The 14898-nt window shown below is 44.4% G+C and overlaps 1 protein-coding gene across 1 annotated transcript in view; it reads left to right on the forward strand.

Moving 5' to 3' along the window:
• ABCF3 (ATP binding cassette subfamily F member 3) overlaps window positions 1-14898 on the forward strand; it is a 61435-nt gene that overhangs the window by 43481 nt on the left and 3056 nt on the right. Inside the window, exons 14-20 of the mRNA XM_073626567.1 lie at window positions 2019-2095; window positions 2177-2221; window positions 2314-2446; window positions 2538-2626; window positions 3683-3774; window positions 4351-4483; window positions 4573-4660. Coding sequence (XP_073482668.1) covers window positions 2019-2095; window positions 2177-2221; window positions 2314-2446; window positions 2538-2626; window positions 3683-3774; window positions 4351-4483; window positions 4573-4660 — 657 coding nt within the window. The remainder of the gene's footprint in view (window positions 1-2018; window positions 2096-2176; window positions 2222-2313; window positions 2447-2537; window positions 2627-3682; window positions 3775-4350; window positions 4484-4572; window positions 4661-14898) is intronic.

Below are 14898 nucleotides of genomic sequence, written 5' to 3' on the forward strand. Positions count from 1 at the left end.
AGCATATGTAAGGATTTTTTTCTTGTCCAGTAATTTTTATTGCTTTTGAAGAAGAGGCAGAGCCTATTGTACATAACATGCTAAATCACAACAGTAGATGTGTACAGGCTTTATATAAAGACAGGCATTGGAATTGTTTTTTTCTAAATATCAAAAGGTATAATAAAGTAAACATAAATCAACAGTATTGGTTGCATATTAGTATAACATAAGGGCATTGTGTTTCCCATTGGGTTGCAAGAGGGTAGGTGGGAAAACTGGGAGAGAAGTCCATCACAGGTCCAGTAGGCTGTGGTCTCGTTGGGGGGGGGGGGGGGGGGGGGGGCCTAAGGATCCCAAACTTAATGGAATATGGACATGCCATTTTGCAGTTGTGCTGTTCATTTTTCTTTGATTGTGGCACAATAGACTGACCTCTGATATGGGGATGTGTTGCGATGACCACTTCTTTGCTATAACTTGTTTTGCAGCTGTGAGGACATGAGTCATTGGGGTTAAATGAGTTTGAGATCCCCTCAGGCTTGTGATTAAGTAGGGCCTCGGCTGGATTCAGCATAGGTGCTAAATGGAAAAGGACACGTAAAAGCTGGTAAATCTGCTGCCAAAAGCATTGAGCCACTGGGCAGGTCCACCAAATATGTAGAAAGGAATCGGTATCTGGGCAGGCATGAAAATTTGCAGAAGAGTCGGCAGTGGCATGTGCCAGCCTAGTGGGGACCAAGCAGCACCTTGTAGTTGGTTTCTACAGCTGATGCATTCTGGGAACATGATTTTATGGTGGCCCTGGTGCATTTGATCCAGTGTTTGTTGTAGGTCCTGTTCCCATTTAGTGAACATATCTAATGGGAGGGATGTCTGTTTAGCAGTTAAGTTGTCATACAGGAGGGAGATCATTCCTACTGAGTGGGGATCATTTTTGCATTTAGATTCAAAGGGTGTAAGCATCAGAGAGTTTCTGTCAAGATGGCACTGAATAAGACAAAAGGTTTGTCTTACGGTATCAAAATAATTTGATTGCTATAGATGCAATAAGGACTGCAAATCCGCAAAAGATTTGAAACCTCTCAGGTTTAGTAAGATGTGGAAATGAGTCACCTTTGCAATCCAGTGATGAAAAACTCCAGGAGATTCAAATCTGTGTGGAAATGAAGGGTTGGGAATGGTTGATAGTATTTAAGGATTTTAAAAGCAAATAAAAAAGCACTTTAAAAAGTTAACCAGCATTTTTTTTTAATCTTTTTTTTTTTTCAAGTTTGCTATGTTAATGGGAACATGTAGCAAATATAAAACGTGTTATGCCAATATGGCACCAAAAGTGAAAATACACTTTAATGGAAACGTACTAAAAAAAATATGGAGGTTAAGGCTGCTAACCTCTTCTAAAGTAGTAATGGAAGGTTATAACCCTGTCTTTTTTTTTTTTTCCCTGTTTGTTCCATTGATGAGTTTTCCCTTCACTTCTTGTCACCATAGCCACATAAAGAAGAAGAAATCCTTCCAAAGTAAAGGCAATCCCTGGTAGTCACCAGAACTGGTGTCCTCACTGCAAGATTTCCTCTTGATTCCATTTCTGGTGACCACTCAAAATTGTATTTCAATTCCGGGGATAAGGGTCAACAGAACAAGTAGAGAAGGTGGCTGCCCCTAATAGGGGGGGGGGGGGCACAGACAACAGTAAAAACCTGATCTGTGTTCTAATCCCTCGGCACGCAATCTAAAATTGAAAAAAAAAAAAATTGCCTTCAGTTATACTTTAAAAGTGCTAGTTTCTGACTGCTGTCTCTGGTTTTAATGCTTGCTTAGTCACGGACCTAGGCTAAGCATGCAAGAATTAGTCATAAAAGTGATCTCAATACATATTTGAGGTCAGTGACTCACTCAGAAAGCTTCAAAATCTGTTAGATCAGCAGGAGAGCCAGCAACTACCATTTCCAAAAGGAGGGTTAGCATTGGGAGCCTAAATATTTCTGTAATCAAAAGATTCCTTTCCAGGACACTTAAGACGGTTTTTGTTACAGGTCTTTATTGATCGATTTCGATACAATGCCAACCGGGCCTCTCAGGTGCAGAGTAAGCTGAAACTGTTGGAGAAACTGTAAGTTTTTCATTATAACCTGATGGGAGTTATTTTTTTGTAAAAGGATGTCAACTTATTTTTTTTTATTTTTATCCTAAGGCCTGAACTCCAACCTATAGAAAAGGATACTGAAGTGATATTAAGGTAAATAGGCTAAAATATAAGCATGTTTTTAGCAAGGTACTGAAAGCGATAATAATTTCTGCCATTTACTTTTTTTTTTATGATCCCTGAAGGTTTCCTGATGGCTTTGAAAAATTTTCTCCTCCAATTCTACAGTTGGATGAGGCTGATTTCTGGTATTCTTCAGATCAGCCAATCTTTAATAAACTTTCAGTATCTGCAGACCTGGATTCACGAATCTGTGTGGTAGGTTCTAATATAGTGTGTCTGCATTACAGAATTTTGTAAATGTATGGCTATGGCCAATGATATCTGTGTTTTACATTACATATTTTAGGTGGGAGAGAATGGAGCAGGAAAATCCACAATGCTAAAACTACTGATGGGTGAGCTGTCTCCTGTCCGGGGGATTCGACATGCACACAGGTGAGCTTTGTTTAGAACATTAATATCTCTTTTAATTGATAACCCCACTGAAACAACAATGTTCAAACGAATCATAATTGTTTAGAACTAAACATTCAAAGTATATTCTATGTACCACAGTTCACTGTAAACTATGGTGTTGAGAGTGAATGCTCCTATCTGCTCTCCATTATACACCAAACTAGTGTTCTATACCATGGCCTGCATTTTATGACCAATTCATAAAATGTAGGCTGGGGTTGGGAGCCTGCAATGTGTCTTGTATAACCTGATGGGTGTGTCACGGAGTTCTCTCCGCTTAAAGCTGAACTTCAGAGAAAGTAAAAATCCTCCATTGGAGTGGGGCTGTGTCCATACTGCAATGGTTAAAAATGTATGTCTAAGGGAAGTGGAAAAGCAGTTTTACTTACCAATTCCCCTGCTTCTGCAGGCTTTTTCTACACTTGTTTTCAATCGATAGTGAGCTAAAGACCGCTAACGCTGACATCACTTCAGACTCGTGAAAGATCCCAATGGTCGGGATCTGCCCAGAAGCCTGGCCCCTCCCGCCACCTCTACAGCCCAGCCCTCCGGTGAGTGCTGAAGGGGAGAGCAGAGTGCCGCTGACTGACAGTCACGGTTCTCTGCTCAGAGCGGAGAGGAGAACAGTGCAGTTAGCGCTGTTTGATCGCTCAGTTCTCACTGCAAAGCAGGCAGGGAACATATGCATTGGATCAATGCTGCATCCACCTAATTGAGTATACAGTATTTTTTTTTTTTTTAATCCCGAACTTCTCTTTTAAAGCTCCAGAGGGAAATTGGTGATTGGCAAATAGGCCAGTCTTATGACAGGTCACAAGGCTGGGTTCTACTACCTGCTTTTTTTCTTCATTTATTTACTCTACTTGCTTTGAAATGTAATGCACATTTGTAAAGCACATCCTGCTGTGTTTTATTAATATTTATTGATTTTCTTTTGTACCACTTTTACACATCTTGCAATTGGAATACTTTGGATGAATATGCACTGCCACTTTATCTCCTGTATCTGATGACTTTCTGCTTTACTGTGTTCAGGAATTTGAAGATTGGTTACTTCAGTCAGCATCATGTGGATCAGCTGGATCTTAACATTAGTGCAGTGGAGCTTCTAGCAAAACGTTTTCCAGGTGATTTTTTATTTTTTTCTACTTCATCAATTATTATTTCTGGACTAGTTGTTTGAAGATGGTCTATTTGTGTTTGAAGTAAATTGATTTTTAGATCTCAATTCTGTGAAGATTTAAAGATTGAGCCCGTTTAGGTGGATAACTGCTATGTCCTATCTCTGGAGCAGATGAGTGTGACTAATCTGCTGCAATTTACAGCCTGCCACCTTCTGCTCTAAAGCTGCTTTCACACCTTTTTGGTGCACTTTTTTTTTTTTTTGCCTGCTGCATTTTTAATTGAATGAAAAGGAAACCTATGTCGCTCCGTGTTTTAAACGTGCATTGTAAGCCACTTTTACATAGCACATCAGCACATGTTAATATACAATTTGAAATATATTACACTGCTCGTTAACATGTGCTTCCTAAGGATTTTACTGGAAAACGATCACAGTGAATCCAGCTTTAGAGAAATGACCTAAGAACAAGCTATATCTTTTAAATATAAAAATGAAAAGTTAATTGCATTTGAACGTTTACCACATTAGTGTTTTCATGTTGTCTTTAAGAATGCTTGTTATATCTAATCAAATGTAGGGAAAGCAGAAGAGGAGTACCGCCACCAACTTGGAAGTTATGGGATCTCTGGTGAACTTGCAGTGCGGCCAGTGGTCAGTCTGTCTGGAGGCCAAAAAAGTCGCGTTGCCTTTGCCCAAATGACCATGCCATGGTGAGATTATATTAAAAGTGTTTTGAGAAATTCCAATGTAACTTTTTTTCTTTTTATTTTCTCACATGTCCTATGCATTATTATTTCAGCCCAAACTTTTACATTCTCGATGAGCCAACGAATCACCTTGATATGGAGACTATAGAAGCCTTGGGTCGAGCGCTGAACAAATTTCGGGTATCCTTTCTTTTGTTCCATGCTTTCTAATCTCTGTTTTGCAAGAATGTTAAAATTATATTTAGCAAATGCCTAATCCTGTGGCTTAGCTCAAAAGATATGCTAATATGCTAGTTCCTTTTAAAGCAGAACTTTAGGCACCAATAAAATGTTCACCTCGTTTGACAATCCTCAAATTTAAAAATAAGTACTGTCCATGTGCAGCATGCAGAAATGTCAAAATGTGCACCCTACTCTGCTGCGGGGGGGGGGGGCAGCTCTTTCAAAGCTACAGTTGTTGCTCTGCCTATGAACAAGCCTCATATGTTCTATAAAGCCATAACTCTTTAAGGTATAGTGACCTCAGTACCTCTTAGTTTAGGAATGATACCATGGTGGTAGCGTTAAGTTATAATTTCTGAAGCAGAAAGCCGTTTTTACACTGGTCATTCTTTCTGCAATAAAGGAAGCAACTCTGCTATAATTAGCAAGTATATTGATAAAAGTAATAAGCACCGATGACTGCTGGCCCTGATCCATACATCAAGGAATGGAGCAACTATGCATGTATAATTTCATTGAGCGAACTGGTTGCTATAGTCCACAGGAACACATTATTTCTCTTCAGTTCATTGAAGGATACACATTGCTCAGTTTTTTGCCTAGTGCTTAGGAGTTAGGACCTTGGTTCTTTTTCGGCTTTTTTTTGTTCCTGTTGACTGATTTTTTTTGTTTTTTTTTTCTCTGTCAGAGGATTATTGTTCCAGTCTGACAGGCTGGATTTACAGTATATAGATTTGAGTAGTGTCCCCCCAGTGCTGCCACAGTGCGCATGCAGTTCCCTGCTATGGTGGGATAAAGTGGGCAGACCCCTTGGTAGATGTGAATGACGGTCGGACCTTGTTCTCTCATCACAGCGCTGACAACACCTGGATTACAATAGGATTGGAGGTGGGCCCTACTTGTGGTTGCTAAACTGACACATTTGCTTGTCTCACCGGAGGTGGCTTCGATATTCTGTTCTGCTGTCCAGGAAGTCCTTTCTTCACTTTGGACACCACCCTCTTCGATAATGGACTCTGCAGGAAACCAGAGTCCCCATCACACTCCCACCAGTAGGTGGCTGCCCCGAGTGCATGTTTTGGTTACAAGTAGTGTCCTGCTCCTGCAGGTGGCGACATCAAACCCATCCCTCATGAATATCTGGTGGTGTCCTTCAGTGAAGGATTTCATGCTGAACTGGCATCATTGGACATATGCTCAAAATAACTTGTGAGGGCATTTAACCACTTGATCACTGGGCACTTAAACCCCCTTAATAACCAGACCAATTTTCAGCTTTTGGTGCTCTCACATTTTGAATGACAATTACTCAGTCATGCAACACTGTATCTATATGAATTTTTTGTCCTTTTTTTCACACAAATAGAGCTTTCTTTTGGTGGTATTTAATCACCGCTGGGTTCTTTATTTTTTGCGCTATAAAAGAAAAAAGACCGAAAAATCTGTAAAAAAATTAATTTCTTTCTCGAACATCACGGGACACAGAGCCACAGTAATTACTGATGGGTTATATATAGGTATCACTGGTGATTGGACACTGGCACACCCTATCAGGAAGTTCAACCCCCTATATAATCCCTCCCCCTTGCAGGGATACCTCAGTTTTTTTACGCCAGTGTCTTAGGTGATGGACGTGTAAAGATGTCCTGTGCTGAGCTCCAAAGGGAATATCCTAAGATCCTGTACTGGGGCAAGTCAGGTGAACCGGATCCATTCAAAGTGTCTTTTCATGGCCGAATTGAATGGTACCCGGGCCTCGTGTCCGAAGAAACGAGGTTTTACCCGTAATGCTTCTCTTTTTAGAGAGCTGGACCCCGCAGATCAGAAAATGGCTTTAAACTTCCTAATTTCTGGCGAGGTGCTTTACGGTCCCAGAACTGTTGGATCCCCTACTGATGGGGGCCCCAGTCTCTGACGGTTTTTTCAAACGGAGCCCACCGTGAGAGGTGAAGATTGGGTCTGTGTAAACAGCACCCTGCGGCTGGATAAGGTAAGAGGAGATTCCACAGAATTTTTGAGTTCTAGTGGCTTTTCTCCTTTAAGGTAAATGCATGCTATGCCTATTGTGACCACCGGGGGCTGCCAAGAGCACAAACCTACACATGCTGACTCTGTCTCAGGTGTTGTAATCGCTGTTTATGTCCCAGCGTCTCAAGCAGGCTGCAAACAGGTAAGGTGGAAAGGGGGATTTCTCATGTTTGAATGTTCCCCCCCAGGCTAGAGAGGGGCCACAGGGGTCTAGAAAGTGGTTATACCACCCGGGCTCTGCGGCCTAATGGCCACCATCTCTCAAGATAGCCGTTCAGGCAGATCTTGTTACCAGCCTCCCTCCCTCCCCCCCCCCATCCCCAGCCTTTCTCCGGAAGCATGACAGGAGAGTCGGCAGCGCGGGAAGCGCTCGTTTTTTTCAAAACTCGAGGGGGGGGGGGCGGTAGAGGAGGGGGCGGGATGTCAGCACAGAGTGCTTAGACTCCCACTCAGGCCAGCTGCAGGCTATTAAAGGCACTCTGTACAGATGCACTCAGCCTTCTGAGAGACACAGAGCTGACGGTCGCATGTAAGGTGGGACACAGGCATTCTCCTAGGCAGCATTTACTGAAGTAACACCAGACTGAGCATTGGGTAGCAAGGCTTTTAGCCAGACTACATCGCTCAGCGGGCAGTGTTCATTTGTATACCTCACACCTTGTTGCTTTGCACTATGGGTAGAAGAGGTTCAAGCACCCCAGGAACCAGAGACACTAGGGGATCTCGTTCAGGTTCTGAGGGCCCCCTGTCGGCAGCATCCTCCCCCCCTAAAGATGGGCCAGGGACGGCTAGCCAGGGAGAGCCATCGGGGTCAGGGGCTACACCTGCTTCTGGCACTTCAGCCCCTGTATATATTACACAAGAGGTTTTTTCCTCAACCATTAATGGTCTAGAGGAAAGATTAATGGCCGTGATTACGTCTTCACTCAGTGGAAGAAAACGCACTAGGCTTTCCTCTGTTCCCCAAGACCCTCAGACAGAGGAGCTCTGGGATAAAGGAGATGAATCCCTTTCAGAGGATCGGGATGGGATGGATGATTCCTCTTTGGAGGATTCAGGTGGAGAGGGACCCTCTGCGACTTCCCAAGAGGAGAAAGTCTTAGTGCAGATCCTCACTGGATTGGTCCGCTCCACATTTAAGTTGCCCATACCTGAAACTGCTAAAGAATCCTCTTCTGCTTTGGGGTCACTGAAACCTTTCCAAGCAGCACATGCTTTTCCTGTTCATACTTTACTTGAAAAGCTTATTTATTCTGAGTGGGATCACCCAGACAAACGTTTTTTTCCGCCGAGAAAGTTTTCAACACTTTATCCGATGGAAGAAAAGTTTATTAAAATGTGGGGAATACCGGCTATTGATGCCGCCATTTCCTCCGTAAATAATAGCCTGACTTGTCCTGTAGACAATGCTCAGATGCTCAGGGATCCTGTAGATAAGAGGATGGAATCCCTATTGAAGGATGTTTTCTCCTTAGCAGGATCAGTGGCCCAACCTGCAGTAGCAGCGATTGGAGTCTGTCAATACTTAAGAGACCATGTTAAGCAGGTCATCAAAGTATTACCTGAACAGCAGGCCCAGGGGTTTGCTAACCTTCCAGCGGCCTTATGCTTTGTGGTTGACGCCATTAGAGATTCTATCGTGCAAACCTCCCGTCTTTCACTGGGGTTGGTGCATATACGTAGAGTCCTATGGTTGAAAAATTGGTCAGCCGAAGCACCATGTAAGAAGCTACTGGCTGGGTTTCCATTTCGTGGTGCAAGGTTGTTTGGAGAGGACATGGATAACTATATCAAGAGAATCTCTTGTGGGAAAAGCACTCTCTTACCTGTCAAGAAGAAGAGTAAGCGTCCCTCTTTCAAACGGACTCTTTCCCCAGCGCCGGGGGCTTCAGCCTCCAGGCAGTCTCGACGGCCGCCTCCATCGGGGTCCAGAGACAAGAGTCAACCCCAGGGACAAAAGAAGTCCTGGGGAAAGAAGCCTACTAGGCAAAACACTAAGACCTCTGCATGAGGGGGCGCCCCCGCTCACTCGAGTGGGGGGAAGACTGCGACAGTTCTCAGAGCTCTGGCAGGAGGACTTCCAGGACAGATGGGTAATCTCCACGGTAACCTTAGGGTACAAGCTGGAGTTTCAGGAATTCCCCTCTCCTCGGTTCCTCAGATCAAATGTTCCCAGAGACCCAGAGAAGAAGCAGTCGCTCCTTCTAGCGTTAGAGCGACTTTTGTCGCAGGAGGTCATTATGATAGTTCCCGCAAAGGACCAGGGATTGGGCTTCTATCCCAACCTTTTTGCGGTCCAAAAGCCAAATGGGGATGTCAGGCCCATTCTGGACTTAAGGGATCTGAACCGATTCCTAAGGATTCAATCCTTCCGCATGGAATCAATTCGAACAGTAGTTCCCACCCTGCAGGGAGGAGAATTTCTGGCATCAATAGACATCAGAGATGCATATCTGCATGTGCCCATTTTTCCTGCTCATCAGAAGTTTCTGCGCTTCGAGGTAGGAGGGCGCCATTTCCAGTTTGTGGCTCTGCCTTTCGGGATAGCCACTGCACCTCGAGTGTTCACAAAGATCTTGGCTCCTCCTCTGGCCAGATTAAGGGCTCAGGGTATAGCCGTCATAGCATACCTAGATGACCTGCTCTTGATAGACCGGTCGATAGCCTCTTTGAATGGAAACTTGAGGACCACAGTCGGGTATCTAGAACACCTGGGTTGGATCCTCAACTTGGAAAAGTCTTTCCTAAAACCAGTAAGAAGACTGGAGTATTTAGGTCTGATTATAGATACAAGCCAGGAGAAAATATTTCTACCCCAGGCAAAGATCGCTGCTTTGAGAGAGCTGATTCTGACAGTAAGGACCAAGAAGGGTCCCTCAGTCCGCCTTTGTATGAGGCTACTAGGGAAGATGGTGTCTTCATTCGAAGCAGTTCCCTATGCTCAGTTTCACTCAAGAATGCTGCAACACAGTATTCTGTCGACCTGGAACAAGAAGGTTCAGACATTAGACTTTCCGATGCACCTGTCGCATGCGGTGCGTCAGAGCCTCAATTGGTGGCTCATACCCGAAAACCTGCAGAAGGGGAAATCCTTTCTACCGGTTACCTGGACGGTGGTAACAACAGATGCCAGTCTGTCAGGTTGGGGAGCAGTTCTGGAACAGGCTGCGGTCCAAGGGGTATGGTCCAAGACAGAGAGGACCTTACCCATCAACATTCTGGAGATCCGGGCGATACATCTAGCTCTAAAAGCCTGGACTATCAGGCTACAGGGTTGTCCGGTCAGGATCCAGTCCGACAATGCCACAGCAGTGGCTTATGTCAATCATCAGGGAGGCACCCGGAGCCGAGCTGCTCAAAAAGAGGTGAACCAGATCTTAGTCTGGGCAGAGATGCATGTGCCATGCATATCGGCAGTTTTCATCCCGGGAATAGAAAATTGGCAGGCGGACTATCTAAGTCGCCAGCAGTTACTTCCAGGGGAATGGTCTCTGCATCCCGACGTCTTTTGGGCCATATGCCAAAGATGGGGGGTTCCAGATGTAGATCTCTTTGCATCTCGATTTAACAAAAATATAGACAGATTTGTGGCAAGGACAAAAGATCCTCTTGCATGCGAGACGGATGCGTTGGTGATTCCGTGGCATCGGTTCTCACTGATTTACGCATTCCCGCCTATTCTGCTACTACCACGACTCCTTTGCAGGATCAGGCAGGAAAGGAAGTCGGTACTTCTGGTGGCCCCCGCTTGGCCCAGAAGGACTTGGTATGCAGAAATAGTAAGGATGACGGTGGGTTCCCCGTGGACACTACCGGTATGCCCAGACCTGTTATCTCAAGGTCCAGTGTTCCATCCTGCCTTACAAACGCTAAATTTGACGGTTTGGCTATTGAGACCCACGTTCTGAAGAGTCGTGGGCTCTCAGGTCCTGTCATATCTACCTTGATTAATGCAAGGAAGCCAGCTTCCAGGATGATTTATCATAGAGTCTGGAAGGCTTATATAACCTGGTGTGAATCCAGAGGTTGGCATCCCAGGAAATATGTCATAGGTAGAATCCTTGATTTTCTACAGATGGGATTAGAGATGAAGCTGGCCTTGAGTACCATCAAGGGCCAGGTCTCTGCTTTATCAGTATTATTTCAGCGGCCACTTGCTTCGCATTCTTTGGTCCGAAACTTTATGCAGGGGGTGATGCGTCTTAATCCTCCGGTTAAAGCGCCCCTAAACCCCTGGGACTTGAATTTGGTCCTGGCTGTGTTACGGAAACAGCCTTTTGAACCAATAAGTCAGATTCCTTTGGTCTTGTTGACAAGGAAATTAATTTTTGTGGTGGCCATCTCTTCTGCTAGAAGAGTATCAGAATTAGCAGCTCTTTCCTGTAAGGAGCCTTATTTGATTATACACAAGGATAGAGTGGTACTACGCCCTCATCCTAGTTTTTTACCGAAGGTGGTTTCTGATTTTCATTTAAACCAAGACATTGTTCTACCTTCCTTTTTTCCAGATCCCTGTTCTCCGGAAGAGAGATCTCTACATTCGTTGGATGTAGTAAGAGCAGTTAAGGCCTATCTAGGGGCAACTACTCTGATCCGCAAGACGGATGTTTTGTTTGTGCTGCCAGAGGGTCCCAATAGAGGACAGGCAGCGTCAAAAGCTACCATTTCTAAATGGATTCGACAGTTGATCATTCAAGCTTACGGTTTGAAACAGAAGATTCCTCCGTTTCAGATCAGGGCACATTCCACAAGGGCTATTGGTGCTTCTTGGGCAGTGCATCACCGGGCCTCTATGGCTCAAATCTGCAAGGCCGCAACCTGGTCTTCAGTTCATACATTCACCAGATTCTATCAGGTGGATGTGAGAAGGCATGAGGATATCGCCTTTGGGCGTAGTGTGCTGCAGGCAGCAGTACAGGGTCCTCAGGTCTGATTGCACCCTACTTGGTCGTGGTTCCCCCCCTCAGGTAGCATTGCTCTGGGACATCCCATCAGTAATTACTGTGGCTCTGTGTCCCGTGATGTTCGAGAAAGAAAATAGGATTTTTTAAAACAGCTTACCTGTAAAATCCTTTTCTTTCGAAGGACATCACAGGACACAGAGGTCCCGCCCCTCTTCTAATACACTATATTGCTTGGCTACAAAACTGAGGTATCCCTGCAAGGGGGAGGGATTATATAGGGGGTTGAACTTCCTGATAGGGTGTGCCAGTGTCCAATCACCAGTGATACCTATATATAACCCATCAGTAATTACTGTGGCTCTGTGTCCCGTGATGTCCTTCGAAAGAAAAGGATTTTACAGGTAAGCTGTTTTAAAAAATCCTATTTTTTCTTCGTTTCTGTTATAAAATTTTGAAAATTAGTAATTTTTCTTCATATATTTTGGCCAAAATTTATACCGCTACATATCTTTGGGAAAAATAACCCAAATTAGTGTATATTATTTGGTCTTTGTGAAAGTTATAGCGTCCACAAGCTATGGTGCCAATATCTGAAAATTGATCACACCTGAAGTACTGACGGCCTATCTCATTTCTTGAGACCCTAACATGCCAGAAAAGTACAAATACCCCCCAAATGACCCCTTTTTGGAAAGAAGACATTCCAAGGTATTTAGAAAGATGCATGGTGAGTTTTTTGAAGTTGTCATTTTTTCCCACAATTCTTTGCAAAATCAAGTTTTTTTTTTTTTTTTTTTTTTTCTTTTCTTTTTCACAAAATTGTCATATTAGCAGGTTATTTCTCACACACAGCATATGCATACCACAAATTACACCCCAAAACACATTCTGCTATTACTCCTGAGTATGGCGATACCACATGTGTGAGACTTTTACACAGCGTGGCCACATACAGAGGCCCAACATGCAGGGGAGCACCTTCAGGCATTCTGGAGCACCCATGCCAATTCTGACATTTCTCTCCTACATGTAAAAATCATCATTTATTTGCTAGAAAATTACATAGAACCCCAAAACATTATATATGTTTTTTTAGCAAAGACCCTAGAGAATACAATAGCGGTCATTGCAACTTTTTATCTCGCACGATATTTGCGCAGCAATTTTTCGAACGCGTTTTTTTTTGGAAAAAAATAATGTTTTTTGCTTTAAAAAAAAAACAAAACAGTAAGGTTAGCCCAATGTTTTTGCATAATATGAAAGATGAAGTTACACCGAGTAAATAGATACCTAACATGTCACCTTTCAAAATTGCACACGCTTGTGGAATGGCGCCAAACTTCGCCACTTAAAAATCCCCATAGGCGACGCTTTAAAATTTTTTACTGGTTACAAATTTTGAGTTACAGAGGAGGTCTAGGGCCAAAATTATTGCTCTCGCTCTACCGATCGCAGCGATACCTCACATGTGTGGTTTGAACACCATTTTCATATGTGGGCGGGACTTACGTATGCGTTCGCTTCTGCATGCGAGCACACGGACAGGGGCGCTTTAAAAAAATTTTTATTTTTTTTTATCGTTCATTTTACTTTATTTTAGTTTGACACTTTTTTTCCCCAAAAAAAAATTTTTGATCACTTTTATTCCTATTACAAGGAATGTAAACATCCCTTGTAATAGGAATATGGCATGACAGGTCCTCTTTACAGTGAGATATGGGGTCAATAAGACCCCAAATCTCACCTCTAGGCTGTGCCTGAAATTAAAAAAAAAAGATCCTGGCTTCGATCGTAGCGGTGAGTCGGTAGAAGCACCGGAGGGCGGCGGGAGGGGGGGACGTCCCCTCTCGCCTCCCGTAAAAACGATCAAGCAGTGTAACAGCCGCTATGATCATTCTTATGGTGTAGGGAATCGCCGGCTGAAAAAGATGATATCTGAATGATGCCTGTAGCTGCACCCATCATTCAGATATACCCGCACAAAGTCAAGGACGTCGTATGACGGAAGGCCGGAAGTGGTTAAAACGCTTTTTTTTTTTTTTTTAACACAAAGTTGTCCATTTATACAATATTTATAACACATAGCATGTACATATCAAAAATGACACCCCAAAATAGATTCTCCTACTCCTCCTGAGTACGGCGATACCACATGTGTGAGACTTCCACAGCCTGGCCACATACAGAGGCAGAGTATGGCTGAGCATGGCTGGGTATGGCTGAGCATGGCTGGGTATGGCTGAGCATGGCCGAGTATTGCAGAGTATCGCCGAGTATGACTGGGTATCGCCGAGTATGACTGGGTATGGCAGAGTATGACTGGGTATCACCGAGTATTGCAGAGTATGGCTGGGTATTGCGGGGTATTGCAGAGTATTGCAGGTTATGGCAGAGTATTGCAGATTTTTGCGGGGTATTGCAGAGCATGGCTGGGTATGGCAGAGTATTGCAGAGTATGGCTGGGTATCACTGAGTATTGCAGAGTATGGCTGGGTATCACTGAGTATTGCAGAGTATGGCTGGGTATCACTGAGTATTGCAGAGTATGGCTGGGTATCACTGAGTATTGCAGAGTATGGCTGGGTATCACTGAGTATTGCAGAGTATGGCTGGGTATCACTGAGTATTGCAGAGTATGGCTGGGTATCACTGAGTATTGCAGAGTATGGCTGGGTATCACTGAGTATTGCAGAGTATGGCTGGGTATCACTGAGTATGGCGGGGTATGGCAGAGTATTGCGGGATATTGCGGGGTATTGCAGTGTATGGCAGAGTATTGCGGGGTATGGCAGAGTATTGCGGGGTATTCCAGGGTATGGCAGAGTATTGCGGGGTATTCCAGGGTATGGCAGAGTATTGCGGGGTATTCCAGGGTATGGCAGAGTATTGCGGGGTATTCCAGGGTATGGCAGAGTATTGCGGGGTATTCCAGGGTATGGCAGAGTATTGCGGGGTATTCCAGGGTATGGCAGAGTATTGCGGGGTATTCCAGGGTATGGCAGAGTATTGCGGGGTATTCCAGGGTATGGCAGAGTATTGCGGGGTATTCCGGGGTATGGCAGAGTATTGCGGGGTATTCCGGGGTATGGCAGAGTATTGCGGGGTATTCCGGGGTATGGCAGAGTATTGCGGGGTATTCCGGGGTATGGCAGAGTATTGCGGGGTATGGCAGAGTATTGCGGGGTATGGCGGAGTATTGCGGGGTATTCCGGGGTATTCCGGGGTATGGCGGGGTATGGCGGAGTATTGCGGGGTATTCCGGGG

Source organism: Aquarana catesbeiana, linkage group LG04, assembly GCF_042186555.1.
Source record: "Aquarana catesbeiana isolate 2022-GZ linkage group LG04, ASM4218655v1, whole genome shotgun sequence".
NCBI classification, from domain to species: domain Eukaryota; kingdom Metazoa; phylum Chordata; class Amphibia; order Anura; family Ranidae; genus Aquarana; species Aquarana catesbeiana.